This window comes from Ambystoma mexicanum, chromosome 3p, assembly GCF_040938575.1.
Source record: "Ambystoma mexicanum isolate Mex_15411 chromosome 3p, UKY_AmexF1_1, whole genome shotgun sequence".
NCBI classification, from domain to species: domain Eukaryota; kingdom Metazoa; phylum Chordata; class Amphibia; order Caudata; family Ambystomatidae; genus Ambystoma; species Ambystoma mexicanum.
The window spans coordinates 15,101,221-15,120,917 of record NC_090925.1 but is presented as its reverse complement, the minus strand read 5'-3'; the positions used below and the strand labels follow the sequence as shown (position 1 = coordinate 15,120,917).

The following is a 19,697-nucleotide window of genomic DNA, read 5'->3' as shown; positions in this document are numbered from 1 at the left end:
TCTATGATTTGATATGGCATTTATAACGTGCATATACGCAAGTGTTTCAAGGCGCGACGAGGCAAGGGAGGGGAACAAAGGGAGGACAGACAATTATCCTACTAGGACAGGTGTCATTCGGATCGCACAAGTGCGTGGGAGGGGGGCAGTGACAGTGCAGTACATGGGAAAAGATAAAACAATAAGTAACGGCCAGCTTGTGGCAAGTGCATGGGTAAGTGCAGACATCAGGTTTCAAGTTCTGGTAGGGGGGACGGTAGGGATACAGAAACAGTCCCCAAGTCCGGTGGTTGCCAGGTTGGCAGTGCAGGTGTGTGACGCTGGCAGGGGAGAGGGGGACCTGGGCCCGAGATCAGAGGGTGTCCAGGTGGCCAGTGCAGTTCCAGTTACAGCCAGGAGGTCAGCAGAGGAGAGGAGGAGAAAAGGCAGGAGCAAAGAGAAAGGTTTTGAGGTGCTTCCGGAACCGGAGATGGTTCTCCTCGAGTTTAAGGGAGGCAGGGAGGCTGTTCCAGAGGGAGGCACCAGCGGAAGAAAGAGATCTACCACCAACTTTTTGCTTGGCGAAGCGACTGACCCCGAGGGAGTTGGAGACGGATGAGCGGAGAGCATGAGAAGAAAGATGGAGTTGTTAGATGCCGCAGAGACGCAGGCTTGGATATGAGCTCTCTTCTTGGTTAGGACAGAGAGCCGGTATTGCCTTTGGAGCAGGCGGCAGGCCAGTTTGTCAGAGGATGTACACGAAGCATGCCATTTCCGCTCGGCCACCCTGCACTTGCATTTTAGGGTGACAAGGTCTGAGTCTGCAACTCTTTCTGATCTAATACCCCCCCTCTGGACTCCTGCGCTCCTCTGGCTCCAACTCCTTGCCTGTTAAGCCGTTTGCTAAACAGAGAGCAGGTGGTCAATCGCTTTCTTCAGTGGGCTCCCTTCTTTGGAATAGTCTACCTCTCCCTCTTCGTCTTGAGCAGGACCTCCTTAAGTTTCGGAAAAGCCTCAAGACCTTCCTCTTCACCTCTTCCTTCACTCCCTCTCTTTCCTGCTAATCGTACAGTAGCTTGACTGAAGTGCAGGGCCCTTATGCATCCTCAGGGCTCTGACCTCCCACTTCTTCTCATCTCATCTGCTGTCCATCGACTGCACTTGCTTCGGCTCACCCTCCCCTTGGGGGTTGCACTTTCCTTTTCTTCATAGCACTTCACCTGCTGCTCACCATGAGCTCCACAGCACCTATTCCATATCCCTCTCCCCTCTGCACTTGCACGTTCTGAACACTCACAAGGCATAGTAGGTTTGTCTTCCCCCTCCCCGCTCTCTTCTTTGTTTATTTAATTAATTTATGATTGATGTAATTACATTTTCTGTCACCCTCTGTCCCCTCCCTGTTGCCCTGTGGGCGCTTTGAAAGAGTATTTGATTCCTGTATAAGTGACCATTAAATAAGTAAATATACATGTGACCAGCATAAACTTTGCCAGAACAGTGTGTCTCCTGCAAAGTCATGAGGAGGATCCAAGCTGTCACTTGATATTCGGCTCCTTGCGGGCGGATAGATGGGGCACCTGTGGAACACCAGATCATTGCACCTGTTTTCTGAAGGGGGTATCTGGCTCCACCAGCCTGTTTTATTTGCAAGTTCCTGACGGCTCCCTTTCTTTCCATGGTCCACCACAGTTCAAGCATGGTGGGTGAAATACGCTTTCTTGTCCTACTATGCTCTTCTTTTAGCTCTTCACTCACTCAGTCCTTGCAGCCATTTCTTCCTTGCTTCCCTTGTGCCCCCCCTGATTAAGTCCCAAGGACCCTAATCGAATATACCTGTCAGCATTTTGCACATTTACCTGGTTGTTAGTGTTGTGGCCCTCCTTAGTCCACTTTGCATCCGCATACTCCTTTGCTTACGTCTGCTACCTTGTGATTCTTCACTGCACGTCCTTCGCTGCCGTCTCCTCCATGCAGTCCTTTGATTTGTGTCAATATTTAATTGAACACTTTATTGGTAGGTTGACAGCCCACAGGGCGCAGCTTCTCTCGCCGTAGGTAGTTATCACATGACTGCACAACCCATCATTATATTAGCTGAACACAAGATTGTCAGCACAAGCGAAACACACATTTAATCTTCATTGTAAAAATGGGAAGTAATGCCATATTTAAATTGGACATGTCTTCTTATATATCGGATTGCACAAACCTGATCTCATGACTGTGTCATGCATTGGATTTTGTTCTAGGTGCCAGTACCGCATGATGGCTCTGCCTATTTCTCTGAAGATGAGTGGAAGCTCTTGCGCGATTGGCAGAAGGAACTGTACACGAATGTGATGAACGAAGTTCACCAAGCCTTGATGGTACTGGGTAAGGAGACACTGTCTTTCAAGGGTTTAAAACGTGAGAAGTAGGCCTCAGCACACAGTTTGTGGTGCTCCAGACGAGAGGAGATTGGGATTGGCTTGCAGTTTGTGGATCTCTGTGAATGTTTCTTAAAAGCTGAGTCTGTCTAAACGCAATACGTTTCCAGGCGGTGTTCGGGGAGGCTTTCGAAAGGGTTGGGGTCCAGGGCAGATAGTCCTAGTAAAACGCCATTGAGTGGCCAACTTCACCGGGAGGAAAGTCTGGAGAAAGGGAGGTACGTTTGGCATGAGGTGTGATTGGGAGTGTAGGACCAAGAAATAGAGTGCTGAGAACTAGCTCACTGACCACTGCACGAAGATATATCAGTGGCTTAAAGAGGTCTCTGTGTAACATGCAAGCCACGGAAATAAGCACATTTGAAGAGGGTGTGAAGAATCCTACAGATCTCTCACTGAACCCCTGCTGAAAGTCTCCTCCCAGGGAAAGGCAGATGCTTCCTGATTCTGACTCTCGGGGTGGTGTACTGCGAGAGGATCACCTAGGAGGAGGCGGAGCCCAGGGTGCTGAGGAGATTCCGTGGGATAAGACACGATTTCCTCTGAAAAGGAAACCCTCTCCACTATGCCAGAAGAGGTTATGTCTTATTGTCATTTTAACATCTCTCGACCTCCTGGTAAAACTAAAGTGGTAAAATCTAAGCTTGTAACATCCAAACCTATTCTACCAAAAGAACTAATCTAAGCACAAGAAAGTTCCATGAATAAGTCTCCAGATTACCTTTCTCCAATTCAAGGTGATACAGTTCAAAACAATCCTTGGGGTTCCCTTCCCCAAGTTTCAATCAACCCAATCCGAAAACAAAAGGGGGGCCTTGAGACTACATTCTCAAGACAACAAGTGTGGTCTAAGTCCCTTCCCCAAGATTGAGGTAAAGTATAATTGTGTAAAGGAAACAAAGTGGTCCTGCGACGGTTTAAGCAAACCCATTGCACATTTGAAAATCTTTGATTCTGATGTCAAAAGGGATCTGAGCCCAGAAGAGGGGGATCCATGGTGAGGGAGACAAAATTGTGAATTGTGAACATTGTAGAAAAGGGGTCTGAGTCCGGACGAGGGGGACCTGTGGTCCGAGTCCAAAGGAGGGAGACCAATCTTGCACTTATTAATGCGAGAATCCTGACAAAGGAGAGGAACCTTTTTGTTTGCTACATCAGGCCCTCTGCAATAAGAGACTGTCATTGTGAAAGGGACTTTGGCGGAAGGCCCTGATGCCTATGTGTTGAACTGTTGCCTTGTGACCAAGAAGCCAGAGTGTGTGCGAAACCCACGCGTGCTGCCTTGCCCCGTGCTGAAAACGTGGGGAAGGGAAGCCAACTACTCAAATATCCTGACATATCATTTCTTGAACACTTTTTGTCTTTTGCATACATTGTTATCCCACACCATTTTGTATTTAGAAGTAAGGATTGGCAATAGGTTTATTAGTATAGGCCCTTTTATTTTGACAGACTCCACTAGGACTGCGTTATTATTATTATTTGGTGGTCGAAGCTTGCTCCCATCTTTAGATGTAGGTTTAGATAGCCGTTCTACCAACCCAATGAAGTTCAATAACACTCTTGAACAGTGTTCACTTGTGTCTGTCTTCACTGTTTGATACCATGCCTTCCTACATTACTATGTCACCTTTACTTAGTTCCTTTTATTGGCATCTTGGCTTTATGGTTATTCTTTCACTCCTCTGACTTCTCCTTGCTAGCCGCGTGGCTGTGCTACCACGTGTCACAAACCTTTTGTCAAGCTGTGGCCTTGCCATACTGCATTCATTCATAAACGTTCACGGTTTGGCTCCCTTCAGCCTTTAATGCACTTGATTTCAAGGTTTGAGTTAAATCGTAAAATCATGCAACATGCATTCAATATTGTGTATGAGAAACGCGTCACCGCTGGAACGGGAAATAAAGCGGCAGCCATTTTGGAAATCGTAATCCGCCGAAAATCACAGCCCCTGCAAGCCATCCACCCATGTAAACATCACAAAATGTCTCAGGAACGCACCAGAGGCACGTCTGCCATGGACCGGGCGAGAAAACCAAAGTTCAATGACCAGGAGCTAGCCATACTGGTAGAGGAGGCAGTGGCCCATTAGGGAGAGCTGTATGGCGCACTGCTGTGCAAAACAACTGGCCAGCGTCGAGCGCAGATATGGAGGGAAATCAGCTAGAGGGTGTCTGCAGTAGGCCGCATGCCCAGGGATGGTGAGGACTGCCGCAAGCGCCTCAATGACTTGCGGGTCTGAGTACGTGGCCTACTCTCCCAGCACAGGACTGCAAACATGGCAACTGGAGTAGGACCAGCACCACCACCACCCAAGCTCACCCCCTGGGAGGAGCAGATGACCACACTCCTCGATATGGCACCATTGAGGGAGTCGGAGGAGCGGAGCCTGGCACCGGTACCCAGGAGGCTGCGGGTGAGGCTCCCCCCCACCCTAAAAATGCATGAACCCGTAAGGGCCACGCCTCCAGACCCTGAGTGAATGTATGTGCATGCAATGTGCGTGAGGCACCGCAGCCACTGACCCCTTGTACCACCGTACCGTAACGGCCACTACTCCCCTGAGTACGTACACTGCATCAGCACAAGGCCCAGGGGAAAGACATCCATGGCCATGGCACAGCAACGTGATGTGTGAGGGTGCATGAAACACCCCCCCCCACAAATATGTGTGACGTGCATCCCCAGCAGACATCTGAAGATGTCACGCCAACATGTCCAAGCAGTGTCCCTCCCCAGTACCACGTCCCAATGCTTCTACCAGCACCACCGCTCTGCTAAAGGGCCGGATTTGTCGCTTTACAATCTTCTGGCTTTTCCTTATCAGCTTCTTGGCTTTGCCAACAATTGTCACATATCCTTTCCAGTCTTTGGGCCTTGTCACTCAGCATTCATTCATAAAAGTTCAGTTGAGGGTTGTGAGAAAGCTGAGGGTACTCTCACTCCTACTCTCCTTGGATCCTCTGTGGAGGTAGCCAAGGCAAGACCATCGCTCTTGGATCCAGACCCTGAGGGTGGAAAAGGAAGGGAGGATCACCTGAGTGGAGGGTCCTTGATGACCGTGAGTGGGGTGCCCGAGGGCGGGACATGGCATCCCCCTTCCCCTGTTGACAACCAACCTAACTGTCAGGTCCAGTCTTGAATCTTCCTGCAGGAGTGATGCTGGACCACCAGACCCCCTAAGTCTGCCTGCCTAACAGTTTCTCAGCAGTTATAACTACCAAGCTGGCAAACCCAAGGGGAATGGAGAAAATAAACCTGTTAAATCGACACACCAAACCAAAGAGAACAACTCTACTTCCAGACTGATCGCGATTATAAATGTGTATTGGAATCTAGCGGCAATGAACAACAATCATTTCCTGGATGGTTTTTTTCTGGCCATTGATAGACTCGGTGTGAAATTTCTTAACATCGACTTCACCCTCTGTGGGGTCCTTAATATCCACCTCTATGTCTCCAATGGTCTCCACAGACCACCCAATGATCTGACAACAAGAGCTCTCCGCTGGTCTAAAGAAATGACAATGAGAAATTTGATTTGAACAAGTCACCCCTGTGATGAACACAACTTGCTGATTCCCACCTGGTCTTGTAGAAAGACCACAGCAACCATCGACTACATTTATCTATCTCCAGCATTGAACAACATGCTACTCGAAATATAAAATTCTCCCTTCTACTAAGAGCGACCATTCCATGCTCGTGCTTTGTGCGACCAGAACATGATTATCCCTGTTCCATCCTTGGAACTTACAGGAGCAACAACCAGACTAAGAATCAGCGTAAAACATCAAGCCTCCCTGCCACAGACCTTCTCCCAAACAAAAATGCCAGACGAAGAAAAGTTAAACTATGACTGGATATTGATACCTTTCCAGTTCAATGGCATCACAGCAGAGAAGCCTGTTCATCTGCATTCTTATAATCCAGAGCTGGCAAATAAAAAGAAAACTCTTCTGCAAAACCTCCGAAAATGAGAAGGAATTTCACTCTTGAAAATCTTCAAAAGATGAAAAAAGCAAAACAAGCCTTCAGAAATTGGAAAAAACCCATGCGATGACTCTGCAACAAATAGATGCCGAAACCATGCTCTCAACGCTCAAAAATAAGAACTTGAGGAATTTGTGGAATCTGTTAAACCACAACACCAGACATCAACAACTGATGGTCTCCAATGTCCCGGAACCGAAATGGATTTCACATTTCTCCAATTTGTATAAATCCCGGTGCCCAGAAGAAAACTCACCAGAAACATCAATCTCAAACCAATGGACCATTCTTTGGGATAAATATCTTTTTCTGGAGATGATCAAAAAACTTAATGCCTCTCGAGCTCCTGGCCCTGAAGGCCTGTCCAACGCAATCCTGAAACAGGCTCCAGAGACCAGGGTGAACCTAATGGACCTTATTTTGACTCTAATCAATAAACTAAAATTGATACCTGCTACTTGGACTAGAACAGTGCTGATCCCTATCTACAAACAAGGAAATGGAGACGACCCATCCAATTTTAGACCTATTGCTCTCCTAGATCCCCCTGGGAAAATTGTTTGCGACATACCTTCTTCAAAAACTGACTGCTCGGGCCAAAGAAACAAACCGCTTCGATGGCCGACAAACAGGCTTCACGCCAAATGTGGGCACAAATTCTAAATCTAATAAAGCAATAAGCCTTACAAAACAACTCCCAAGTGTATGCCGCTTTCATAGATCTCCATATGGTGTTTGATGCCATAAACAGGAACAAACCTTGGCAAAAACTTGCAAAATGGAAATGTCCCTTGGAGATTAGTGAACCCATCCAGCTGCTCTACTCCAACACTTCTGTTACCATCAGATTAACAAAAGAAGGAATCACCACAGACGAAATAAGAACATGCAACGGCCTAAAACAGGGATGCCCCCTCGCTGCAACATTGTATAACTTATATACTGCTGACTAACTCACCTATATCAAACCAAACCCACTCAATCCACCAAAAATGTATTCCCATCCGATTGTACACCTCATGTAGGCAGATGACATTGTATTGCTGGATAAAACCCCCTCAGGCCTTCAAGAGAACCTGCGTATGACAGAAACATACATGAATATCAGCGAACTCCAGATCAATGTCAAAAAACCCAAAATAATGACGCTAACCAAGCATCAAAGTACAAATAACCGACTCAGACTCACAAATTTTATCCTTGAGAATAAACCACTTGAGGTAGTCACAACTTTCAAATACCTTGGTGTACTAATTAACCAGCAGAAAGCTGAAACAGCTTGGGTGTCCTCCCTGGAAGGCAAGATCCTAAGGCTAGCCAGACAAGGAGTGATGCTACATAGACGATATGGCAAATTCTCCTTCAAACCAATTCTTTGTTCTATCGTCAAAAGGTTATCCCCATCATTACTTATGGGAGCGATGCGATGATTACAGCAACTCAAATAAACTGGCAAACCATCGAAGCTGCCTTTTGGCAGAAGATCTTGAACCTCCCAAAAAGCTATCCCATGGTCAGAATACGGTTTGAAATGGCACTACAATCCCTCTCCTCAATTGTATTGTGGAAGCAGCTGGACCTCTTGCGTAAGCTGATAAACAAAGATCCAATATCAGCAATTCAAATCTTACGAGGGACCCCGCATGCCATGTATAACACCCTGCTGAAAACGTGGGAACTTGCCATATTCCAACAAATGGCAAATGAAGACATTAGAAATGCTCATCAACCGCCCTCAACGCGCTAAGGTAAAAATGCAGCAAAACGACTGGTCCAAAACATCGGAAGAAAAACAAAAATACTCCATGAATCTACAATGCCTACTTGACATCCGAGCGATTCATAAACTTCAGCAATATTTGGCACTCTTCCCAGATCCAACCATCCGTACTGCCTTCATGAAAATCCGTCTAAATATTTTTCCGACTAGACAAAGACTAGGCAATACTTGCCAAAAACCTAAGACGGAACAATTCTGCCAATTTTTGCATGGACAAAAAAACATCTGAAACATCTAATCATGATCTGCCCTGCCCTCACCGATAAGAGACTCCTATTTGGCGATTTATTGAAGATATCCGACCATCAAGAAGGAGACTCTAGATGGCTGAAGATACTAAGAGGCCAAGACAAGAAATTGATATATACAGTTGTCCAATTTCTTGTCGACATTCTGGACCATTCAAAAGAACCACACCCATAGATGATGCATTGTTGAAAATCCCCCTTTTTCAATGTTCCTATGCATGCGAAATTGGTAAGAATGAGATATATTTTCATGAAACCAGAGGAAAAGTTTGTTTAAACAAAATCATTTTAAATAAAACAAAAATAAATTAAAAAAAGAAGAGTTGAGAAACACTTTTTTGGGAAATTTAAAGGCCTCCTACTCAGGCCTCCCATTTGACCTGGTCTGGAAACAGTGTTTAAATATTCAAAATAACAGACTATTGCTATCTCAGGGTTCCTGAAGGGTCTTAATCTGGATGTCCATATGGGACATTGTGGATGATCTCAAGCTTCGGTCATGTGCTAATCTGTTCTCTCTTTTCTCTGTTCCTTCCTTTCTCCTGTAATACGTTTTTATCCTAATTGTGATTTATACTTTTTTTCTTTTCTTTAAAAATGTAATTATAAGGCGTGGCTTGGAGTGGCGACAATGCGGCTGCTCCCTTCAGAGCCGCCGTGCCGGGCCCCCCAAAAATGCAGCTCTTTTCGCGGCGGCCGGTCCCGGAGCTGCAGGTATGGCCATCAGTCCTGGGGCCTGGGGGTTACGTGCTGCAGAGGGCGCGTTCCTCGTCTCCCGCTCTCCCCTCCCCCTCCACGAAGCACAGAGGCAGGGAACCGCTTCGGGGGCAGGCTTGTCTGGAGGCCCCCTCACACCATCCTGCTAATCCGGACAAAGCTACCATGACTCGGGAGCTGGACATCCCTGGGGCCCCCTTCACCATCTGGTGGGGCGCACTAGCCCATTCAGGGACTTGACCTGCTCGCTCAGACAGCTCCTGGAGGAGGGGAGCCCTTGCTTACGAGTTATCTCCACTAACCACCACTCCCCTGAGGCTGCCTACAGATCCCTCCGGCCTGCTCCTGGGGCGCCCCTGCCCATCCACCGGAGCTTGGCGAGCACCCCCTTACCCTTGATAACCCACAAAGACAGCTATGGTGACAGGGCCTTCTGAACCTGCTCCCCCCCACAAGGGGTCTTCGCATGTGGAGGTAAGCCAGCACCTCCTGTCCACTGTTGCACCCACTAGTAGGGCCCCCCCGCACACACAGCAAGCAACACAGCCCTAAGTAGAAGTCTCTCCCCCACCCCCTTCCACTTGCTGGGGTGCCCCGGCCCACTCATCCACCTGCCCCCCCATGGTTGTCAACTTGCCCTGAAGATTCTGGCTGCTTCCGCAACTCCGGGCCACTACTGGATCCAAGGTCACCCACCGTAGCACCCTCACCAACCACACCATCACATAAGGGTTCTAAGTACCCACCAACCTGAGGAGCTACTAAGGCCAGGCCCAGAGACTCCTTTCTAATTGATTCTGATAATCGAACGCAAGCACGCCGACACTCCCCACTCTAACGGGATCCCACCATGGCTAAGCAGTCGAAGGCCAATAAGAACGCGGACATCTCCACAATGCTATTGCGGCCGATAAAGCTAAGAAAACTGATACCCCTCTCAAATTTGCCGCACAGAAAACATCAGACGATAAAGAATCCCTAGCAACTAAAGAGGACATCCAGGCCTTTATGGCAGACATTAAAACCGAGTTCAGATCATGCATGACGGAACTCACTACAAAGCTGGAGCACACTAACCAAAGGGTTACAGAAGTGGAACAGCGCATAGGGGAAATTGAAGACCGTTCTCAGAACCAAGCAACATCAATGGGGGAGATCCAACGTTCTATCAAATCCCTGTTAGACAGGTGTGAGATCCTTCAGTTTAAACAAGAAGATTTGGAAAACAGGGCTCGACGTATCAACCTCTGTATCCAGGGCATTCCAGCCTTCATCCTGGACAAAAATCTCCCCGAATACGTAGACATTTTCTTTCAAGCCCTTCTCCCCCATCTAGATAAATCACTGCTTCTACTGGACTGAACCCACAGGCTCCCCCCTCGACGGGGGTGACAACTGACTCCCCTGCTGACGTGATAACCAGAGTGCACTTCTTTACAACCAAGGAGGCCATCTAGGCAATAAGCCGTACCCGAGATGAAATATCCTTCCAGGGGACTCCTCTTCAGATCTACCAGGACCTTTCTCTTCTTATCTTACAAAAAAGAAAATCACTCCATCCGCTCACCCTTTACCTCCAGAACCACCAGATTCGATACAGGTGGCTCTTTCCAACAGCCCTCCAATTCACTCGCAATGGTTTCCTCTGTAGAATTGCCCACCTGGAGGATGCAGAAAAAAGATTCTACACTCGGACTCCCCTGAAGGCGCCTCAGCGTGCACAGTACTTGACAACACGGGCGAAGCTCCTGCCTCCCCAACAAAACCCAAGGGGTCCTCCTGGTCTCGAGTCACGAGGTATGGGAAAAGAAAATAAATATTTGCACGCTTCCTGCGGATTCCCGTCCTCCCCAGGCCCTCTAGAGTCCTCGACTAATTCTTCTGCAATTTCCAATTCTTCAGCTTTGAGAAACAAGCTTAACGACGGCCCCCCCATGCCTCATGCCCGTTTCCAAGGTACAGACCACCAATGAGTCCTTGGAATTACTTTTTCATACAAACGCCAGGTCCTCCACATTGGCGGGGTGCATGGCTCTGGCCAAACTGGCCATGGGGGGGGGGGGGTCTGATCCTGAAACCGCGGGCCCCCCCACGTTATATAAGTTGAGGCCTCCCCGTTGGAGCCTCTGTTTAAAAATTCAGAGTCAGAGTGATCAACAGCTGCGACCCCCCTCCCGACAATAGCGGCTAGTCCTCCGCCCCCCGCCGTGTTACCCCCAGGCTCTCGAACTGTCCGATTTATCTCCCTGAACGTCAAGGGCCTCAACTCCCCGGCTAAGCGCAAATTGATTATCCAACAACTCCTGGACGAAGAAACAGGTGTGGCCATGTTGCAGGAGACCCACCTGCTCCTGGTGGACTTTGGGTGCCTCAGATCTAAAGACTTCTCACTACAGTTTCTGGCCTTGGATGGCACCAAAAAGGAGGGACGGCGATCCTCTTCAGAAAGGAACTGAATCCGCACATCCTGAACTCTAAAACTGACCCAGAGGGCTGTTACGTGGCAGTTAAGTGCCTTCTATTGGGCCAACTATATACGGTAGTCTCCGTATACGCTCCTAACGTGGGCCATACGGCCTTCTATGATTCCTTGTGCTCAACCCTCTCATCTTTCTCAAAAGGGTTGAAGGTTATTGGAGGTGACTTTAACGGAGTTCCAGACCCCACTAAGGACAAGTCACATCCTTAAAGATCTCAACACGGTCCTGGGAATCCTGTGCCTTTTTAGGACCCTAGAGGTGGTGGACGCCTGGAGGGCGCTTCATCCTACAGAAAGGGACTTCTAGTTCTACTCATGCGTCCACAGGACCTTTTCCATAATTGACTTCATACTGACGTCACTGCAAACTCTGGCTTACGTCAAGGAAATCTTGATTGGAACAAGCACCCTGTCAGATTACACGCCAGTAACTCTAGAGCTTTGAGCCCTTCAGGCCACACCCCCTCCACCACGCCGCTGGGTTCTATTTGACCCAATCCTCAACGACCTGCCCCTGAGAGATGCAATCGCTTCCACGATCCGAAACTTCTTTAATGACAACCGCAATAAAGGCACCTCCCCGGCGAACACTTGGGATGCGATAAAAGTGGTGGTTCGGGGGAACTTATTGCTCAGGGAGCGGCATACCATAAATCCAGGCGTCAGACTCACCTCTCACTTGAGAAAGAGCTCCAAGAAGCCGAAAAAACACACAAGCTGAAGGGATGGTCCCCGAAAACACAATGGGCAATCCGCACCGCCCGCAACAAAATCGAGGCGCACTACGCCAAACATACAGCCAATCTCTTGTCCAAAGCGAAACAATTCTAGTATGCCAAAAATAACAAAGCGAATAAACTGTAAGTGAGTAAACTGGCCAAGGCAAGACAGACCAATACCATTATCGGGCTACGTGACTCTCAAGGCAGGGTTCACTACACAGAGAGGGAGAAACAACAACTGGCAGCGGCCCCCTAGAGACTGAAGCAAACAAAGGGATGTCTACAAAAAACATCTCTACCCCACCTTCAGGATGCGGCCCGAACAAACCTTGATGCACCTATCACAAGTGAGGAAGTCAAGGAAGTTATCAAGTCCCTTAAAGCACGGCCCCGGGTCCAGACAGGTTCTCAGCAAGATTCTATAAAACTTTTTGACTTCAACTGGTGACCCCTATGGTGGCCCTCTTTAACTGTTTCAGGGACTTAGGCACGGTCACCCCGTCCATGGTAGAATCCATCACAATCCTGTTGACCAAACCGGGAAAAGACCCGAAAGACCCGGCCTCACACAGACCCATTGCCCTGATGAACATTGACGCCAACATTTATTCAAAAATCCTGGCCAACCGCCTCTCAACCATTTTACCCGAACTAATCCATCCAGACCAATCTGGCTTTATTGTTGATGGATCTACGGGTGACCATATCCGCAGAGCCTTGAACCTGATTGATCCCACAACCCGGAAATCACAGAAACTAGTCCTGGTGGCCCTAGACGCCGTCAAAGCATTTGACAAGGTGTACTGGGCCTTTATGGGTCAAACTATGGAAGCCTTTCATATCGTGCCCATGTTCCATAAAATGGTCCTAGCGAATTACCAAGTCCCGAAAACCCTTCTCAGAGTTAATGGCATCCTGTCGCCCCAATACCGTTTGGCTGTGGGACCAGGCATGGATGCCCGCTATCCCCATTACTTTTTTGACATGGTGATGGAACCAATCGCCCAGAGCATCAGAGCAAACCCCAACACCAAGGGCCCTCAAATTGGCTTTACCCAACACAAAATAGCCCTTTATGCAGACGATGTCCTACTCACCCTTGCAGAACCCGCTCGCTCTCTGCGTCATGCCCTAGCAGAAATAGAGAACTACGGGAAAGTCACAGGCTTTTCGATTAACTATCACAAGTCGGTGCCCCTGGGGACGGGCCTGTTGCCGGCTGACCGGAGGCCCTTTCTTCACTATGCCCCGTACAATGGAAGGAAAAAGCAATCCCCTACTTGGAGTCCATATCCCAATGGACCCAAAAGCGGTCTATCAGGCAAACATCCCCCCACTCTTCTGTGAACTGGAAAAGGTGGGTGACACAGGTGGGTGACACAGGAAATCTCCCTGATGGGGCACATTACAGTGAGCAAGATGAATCTTCTTCCCAGATTTCTGTATGCATAATCCGCTCTCCCAGCAACAAATGCCCCCGGCCGCCCTCTAAGGGCTCCAGTGAAAACTGCTCCATTTCATCTGGAAAGGCAAAAAGGCTCGGATCCCCCTGAAAATGATGCTGGGGAACGCACGCCTGGGAGCACTGGGAGTACTGACCTGCAGAACTACCAAATAGCGGCCCAACTAGCCCACATCCATACCTAGTTAATGACTTCGGCGCCCCAGGTGGGTGGAGATGGAGCAATCCTGGCTGCTCCTCCCGTTACATTTTTCTCCCGCACACCCCACCTCAACTCCGACAAAGCGGGGATGAGCTTCTGCTTTCCACTAAACAAACGTTAAAGGCATGGGACTAGGCGCGGCAACGACAAAAGATCCGAGGGGCCTAAGCCCCTTCTCCCTGGTCTTTATGAAACTCGCCTTTGCCCCCAGAACCATTCCCCACAACTTCAAGAACTGGATCAGGAGAGGCCTAGAGACACTTGGCCAACTTTTCATGGAAGGTCACCCCCGAACATTTGAACAATGCAAAGAGACTTTTCAGCTGAAGGAAGCAGACAGATTTACGTATATTCAGCTTCGACACTGGTGCCCCCACCAGCAAACTCAGCAAGCAGCAACGCGCACGACCTCACCACTTGAACTAACGTTACAAGAGCTCCCGATTCGAGGAAGGATCTTGGCCCTATACAAACGCTTTTCGGGCGACTTCCTTAGCTCCAAAACCCGAGCTATGGCCCAATGGGAAGCGGATCTAGGGCATGCACTAATTGACCAGAACTGGGTGGACATTTGGTCACATACTCATTCAGTGTCCGCTTGCATCACAAACCGTTAATGAGCATACAAACTCTTATTACGTTGGTATTACCCCCCACTAAGGTTTCATCATATGAACCGGGCTCTGAGCCCCGCCTGTTGGACACTGTGTGGGCAGCCGGGCTCCTTCTACCACATGTGGTGGGCATGACCGAAGGTTCAACATTTTTGGTGCCAGTGCATAACCATAATTGCGGACATTACCCAGAAGGTAATACCGCTCGAACCTGAACCTATCCTTCCAGGGGTCCCGGTCACGGGATGCTACCCAAGAGCTGGAAGAAAAGCTAAACTCCTAACCCAATGTCTCCTGGCAGCGCGGATTGTGGTGGCCCGCACTTGGGAGACTGCTGAGGGTCTGTTGGTGGCATTGTGGTGGGGGAATATGTGGGACATCCTAATTGCAGAGAAGATAACGGCGGCCAGAGCAGGAACTCTGCACCACTTCAAGGACACTTGGGCCCCATTCTTAGACTATATTCAGAGGTTCCAGGCCCTCACTTACCTACCCTGGAACACAGCGAGAGTTCTGGAAGGGACAGAAACAAACCGAGTGGAGGAAGAAATATAAGGGGAATGAGGGTTGGAGGAATGGGGAGCGATTGAGGGGGGGGGGTTGACTGCCCTTTATTGATTTTACCTGTAATGCACTGACTCTGCTCTGTTGCAAAAATAAACACAGTTTTAAAAACAAAAAAGTAATTATATATGACTAATGGAATCACTTTTTTTGTAAATGTTTTTTTATTTGTCTGGAGAATGTAAGCATATGCTTGTAATTAAATTATTTCTGTGTGTAAATAATATTCTTTTATGCTATTCTGAGTAAAACCTGTTTGTAAAGGTTTGTTTAAACCATATACAAATAAAAAATAAAATTTTTTAAAAATGCAGATTTTCACTGGCTCTCACTGATGCCCTCTGGTAATGGATTTGGCACCTCAGTGTCTGTGATATCTAAAAGACAAAAATATGTAGGTGAATATCTTACTACCTTACTTCAGATTTTGTTAAATAATTTGCCACCCTCCTCCTTAATTGCTGTCTATGCTTAGTTGCTGATAGACTTTGTATATTAGTTGCTGCTGCAACTTCAATTGCTCCTTAGTTCTTTAGTCTGTTTCTCCCTCTGAATCTTACTGTAAACTCTCTTCCATGAACTTTAATCTAAATGTATTGGGCCTCATTATGACCCAGGCGGTAAGTTACCACCTGGGTCGTACCCTTACCACCATGGTGTAAACTACGTTTACACCATGGTGGATGGCGGATTTACCGCCCCATTCCAAGGTGAGTGGGGCGGTAAATCCCCATTTCCCATTTTACCCTTCCCCATTCCCATTTTTGCCCCATAGGGCATAATGGGAGTGGGGAAGGCGCTAATTACGCCACCGTAAATTACGGTGGCGTAATTAGCACCATGGTCCCTTAGCGCCATGGATTTTAACGCCTGCAAAAAGCAGGCGTTAAAATCACCATGGTGCTAAGGGACCTTGTAATCAGGCGTTAAGGGTCGGCGCCGTTTACGGCGCCGTTAACCCCTTAACGCCTGACTCGTAATGAGGCCCATTGTCTTTTCTCTTCTTAACATATTCTTCTTGTAACTATTAAACTGACCAACTTTCATTTAATTGCTGAAATAACAATTTTTTTTTTGTAACGTGTTTATTGGCATATCTAATAGGATAGTAATTGGTTTTACGGTTTCTTATCCACATTTTTAAACCATTGTACATGTTAAATTAACATTCTAGAACAAATAACAAACACAAACTGTCTTCATGCATTTAACAGTTTGTAGCCTCTTCTGTGGTCTAGTAGTGGTGTGGTGGCGTTTCAGTGCCCATTGTTGTAATGGTTGTGTGAGCGAGTCAGTTCTTTGTGCTCTTTCTGCATTGTAACCATTGCATCATGTTAATTGCTGAAATAACTAATGTGACAGTTTGAAGTGTTTCCTGCAAATTACGTTTTTTTATCTTGTTAGCTCACTCAGAACCATTTATCCGCTGACGTTGGATAAATCAGTAAAACTTGAATTAAATAATCTTTGTTACCGACAGCCGCCCGCACTACTTTTCAGTTCAGTTTAACTTCGATTTGAATTTCCTTATCGGACATTTTCTGATGCTCGCGCCGCACGTAGACTACGTGTGAAGATTCTTTCTTCTAATATTGTCCGTGCCGTGTCCGAACAAAGGAATATGCGAGACAAAAAGAAAATAAATACACTTGCGATGAAACGAACGGATAAACTATTTACTGGGTTAGTGTTAAATGGATTATAATTTAACAGTTTAACTCAAGCGATAGCCGGCGCGCGATTGTATTACATTACACGCGCACTTGTTAATAAGTTTATACGCGCATTTGTGAAATATTTACACGGCACACTCAGCACGATTTCAGTTCCATTTATGAGCGCGTACACTGGAAGCTTTCAAAATAAAACAGAACTTTACCAATAAATGAATCTTGCACAAATGTCTTTTCCTTTAAGAAGTTCAAAAATATTTAACATCTAATAACACTTCAACTTCAATTTAGTAATTTAGCATGCTTCATCTGTAATTCTTCTTCAGCTTCAGAATGTGACCCAAGTGTCACTGAAATCTTCTGAGATTGTCTTTTCTTTTGGGCATTCACTAGTTCTGAGATTGTTGAGTTACTTTAAGAACTTATTTACTGAGCTATAGAATCTGCAACCTGCCTCTAGGGAAACTCGAATGAAAGGCAGTTTGGAACTCCAGTTAGAAATTCCAAACTACATCACAATTCATCTCCTCCAATCATTGTTGCTGAAATGAAGCTCCATCTTGCTTTGGGGGAACAAAGGTCTCCTGCTAGTTTTATTAAGGAAAATTTACATATTCTAAATCTTATCCAATACATAACCCAAACATCATTTCATTAAAATCTTCATTTTAAATGTTTAATTGAATAAACCTAAAAGTGAATATTTACATGTACATTTTGAGTGAGTGCTTTCTGTAAGTAAATGCTTTTGGAATTCTAGAAATGTACCATGGGATCCCCTACCTTCATGGGCTGTTATAAGCCAATTCCCCTCAGTTTTCCACAAATTACAGTACTGGGATGAAGAAGAGGCCACAAAGAGAAATAAAGATTACATCCTTTGACCACTTTAGTACTGGGACGAGGAAGATGCCGAAGAGCTGCAAGGGTCGGGCATGTCCCTTTTAATTATGGTCAGGCAGGGCTGATTAAGCACCCACTTCTGCACCCTGTCACAGGGCTGCAGATGTATAAAGGGAGACCAGCCAAGCAGGGAAGAGACCAACAGGGAGACCTGTATGGGGAAGAACAGCATGAGGCCCTTGTGAGGAGGCAGCTGCGGTGGCACCAGAGAAAGAGCCAGGACACTGGCAATTATCCCAGCGGACTTGTGGGACCCAAAACAAGTGTGGGCTGTGTACTTTCCAACAGCCTGGGACCCTCCAACAAGCAGCAGAAGCTACTAATGAGCCCAGAGCAGAGAGCACCCCTAGCCCGCGTCCAGGAAGAAGCCTTTAAGCGTGTAGAGAGAAACACAAGGCAGGTGAGCGGAGCTCGCACTGGTGCGTTTCCCAACTTCAGCAGCAGAGAGGAAGTAGCCCTCCTAATGGGACGGCAAGTGAGAAACAGTCAGTGAAAGTAAGCAAATAAATACATATTGAATACCAAACTAAATGGATACTTAAAATTGAGCAACACATGCACATTGAACACTTTCCTCATGGGAGCCATAAGATGGTGTGTCCACATCTGGCTGAGGTGTGCGGGCCCGACTTACATGTGGCGTGGGTGCATCCTCTGGTGCATGCTCTAGTCTACCTTGGGGTCTGGCCAACTCTTGTGTGACACTGTGGCTAGGTGACGGCAGCAGTGCAGTGCGTCCTGCTGCTGTGGGTGTGTGGCCCTCATCAGAGTCAGACCCACTTGTGGCTCCATTCATACCCTAGGCGCCCGTGGTGGCTTCCAGGGAATGAGGCACTGTCGCCCTGCAGCCCTGTGGACGCTGACCCGTCTGGTTGGGCTACGGTGGGGTGACGTTGAATGAGTCCGGCATCAGCGTCGCGGCTCGGCGATAGCGCAATGTGCGATGGATTTATGGGTTCCTGGTAAATTTTTACGCCAATCGATATTTGCGTTAATGCCGTGTCTCTGTGTGCGTGCACTTTCCGCCAGGCAGCGTGGCGTTAGCGCAAATGGCGCTCGACAAGAATACCGCCAAACTCATGATGAGGCTGAAAGTGCTAAAACCATACTGAGAATTTTGTGGGGGCATACCTAGATATCGTGGTTCACAGTGACAGTTGGCCCAAACTGATTCACCATCTGTACGAAATCACCCGTGCCCTGAGGAAAGCCAGCCTAAGAGCCGACCCACGGAAATGCCATCTTGCGCTTGTGCTCCACGGACGGCAATGACTTCATTGCGGGAGCAGTGGGCTATATAAAAACAGCTCTTCACAATACAGGTGAGTCTCAATACGCTCTGTATGTTCGTTGTTTCTGAGGAAGTCATTGTTTGCCTTGCCTTCCTATTTTCCTTGCCTGCCCGTTACTGTGTTCCTTGTCTATTTTCTCTTCCTACCTTGTTCTTCTCTCAACAGTCACTTTTCTTGGGGACTGTCATCCTCTGGTCTCCTGCCTGTACATCCTGCTTCTGGTCTCCTGCCTGTGCCTCCTGCCACTGTTTTCTACCATCCCTTTCTTGGCCTTTTGGTGGTCATCCTCCTACTATTGTGACTGCCTTCTAGTGTACATCTACACCTGATACACCGCTGTTACCAGCTTTCCCCGTCAGCGACTTGCGATGTCACAACATCACGTTAATCCGGGAACAGCTGCCTCGTGCCGTGGGGTGTTGGCCCTGTGTGCCTGTATCGTCTCTCACATCCCAGACAGAGTTCCGGGGATCACACCCTATGCCATACTGGCCACAGTTTGGAACTCTGGGGGACAGAAGAAGATCCAGAAGCGATTATAGAAGGTTTATACTTAACTATTCCACCATAGCCGCTAAACTAACAGACAAATTAAAGAACGCCCAACCACAGGAATTACTCTGTACTAAAGAGGATGAC

The 19,697-nt window shown here is 47.6% G+C and overlaps 1 protein-coding gene across 6 annotated transcripts in view; it reads left to right on the top strand.

Moving 5' to 3' along the window:
- The window catches only part of LOC138580076 (zinc finger protein 211-like), a 219,404-nt gene that overhangs the window by 13,826 nt on the left and 185,881 nt on the right, over positions 1–19,697 (top strand). For all 6 annotated transcript variants that reach the window (XM_069650334.1, XM_069650336.1, XM_069650333.1 and 3 more), the window contains exon 2: positions 2,232–2,355. In XM_069650334.1, coding sequence (XP_069506435.1) covers positions 2,232–2,355 — 124 coding nt within the window. The remainder of the gene's footprint in view (positions 1–2,231; positions 2,356–19,697) is intronic.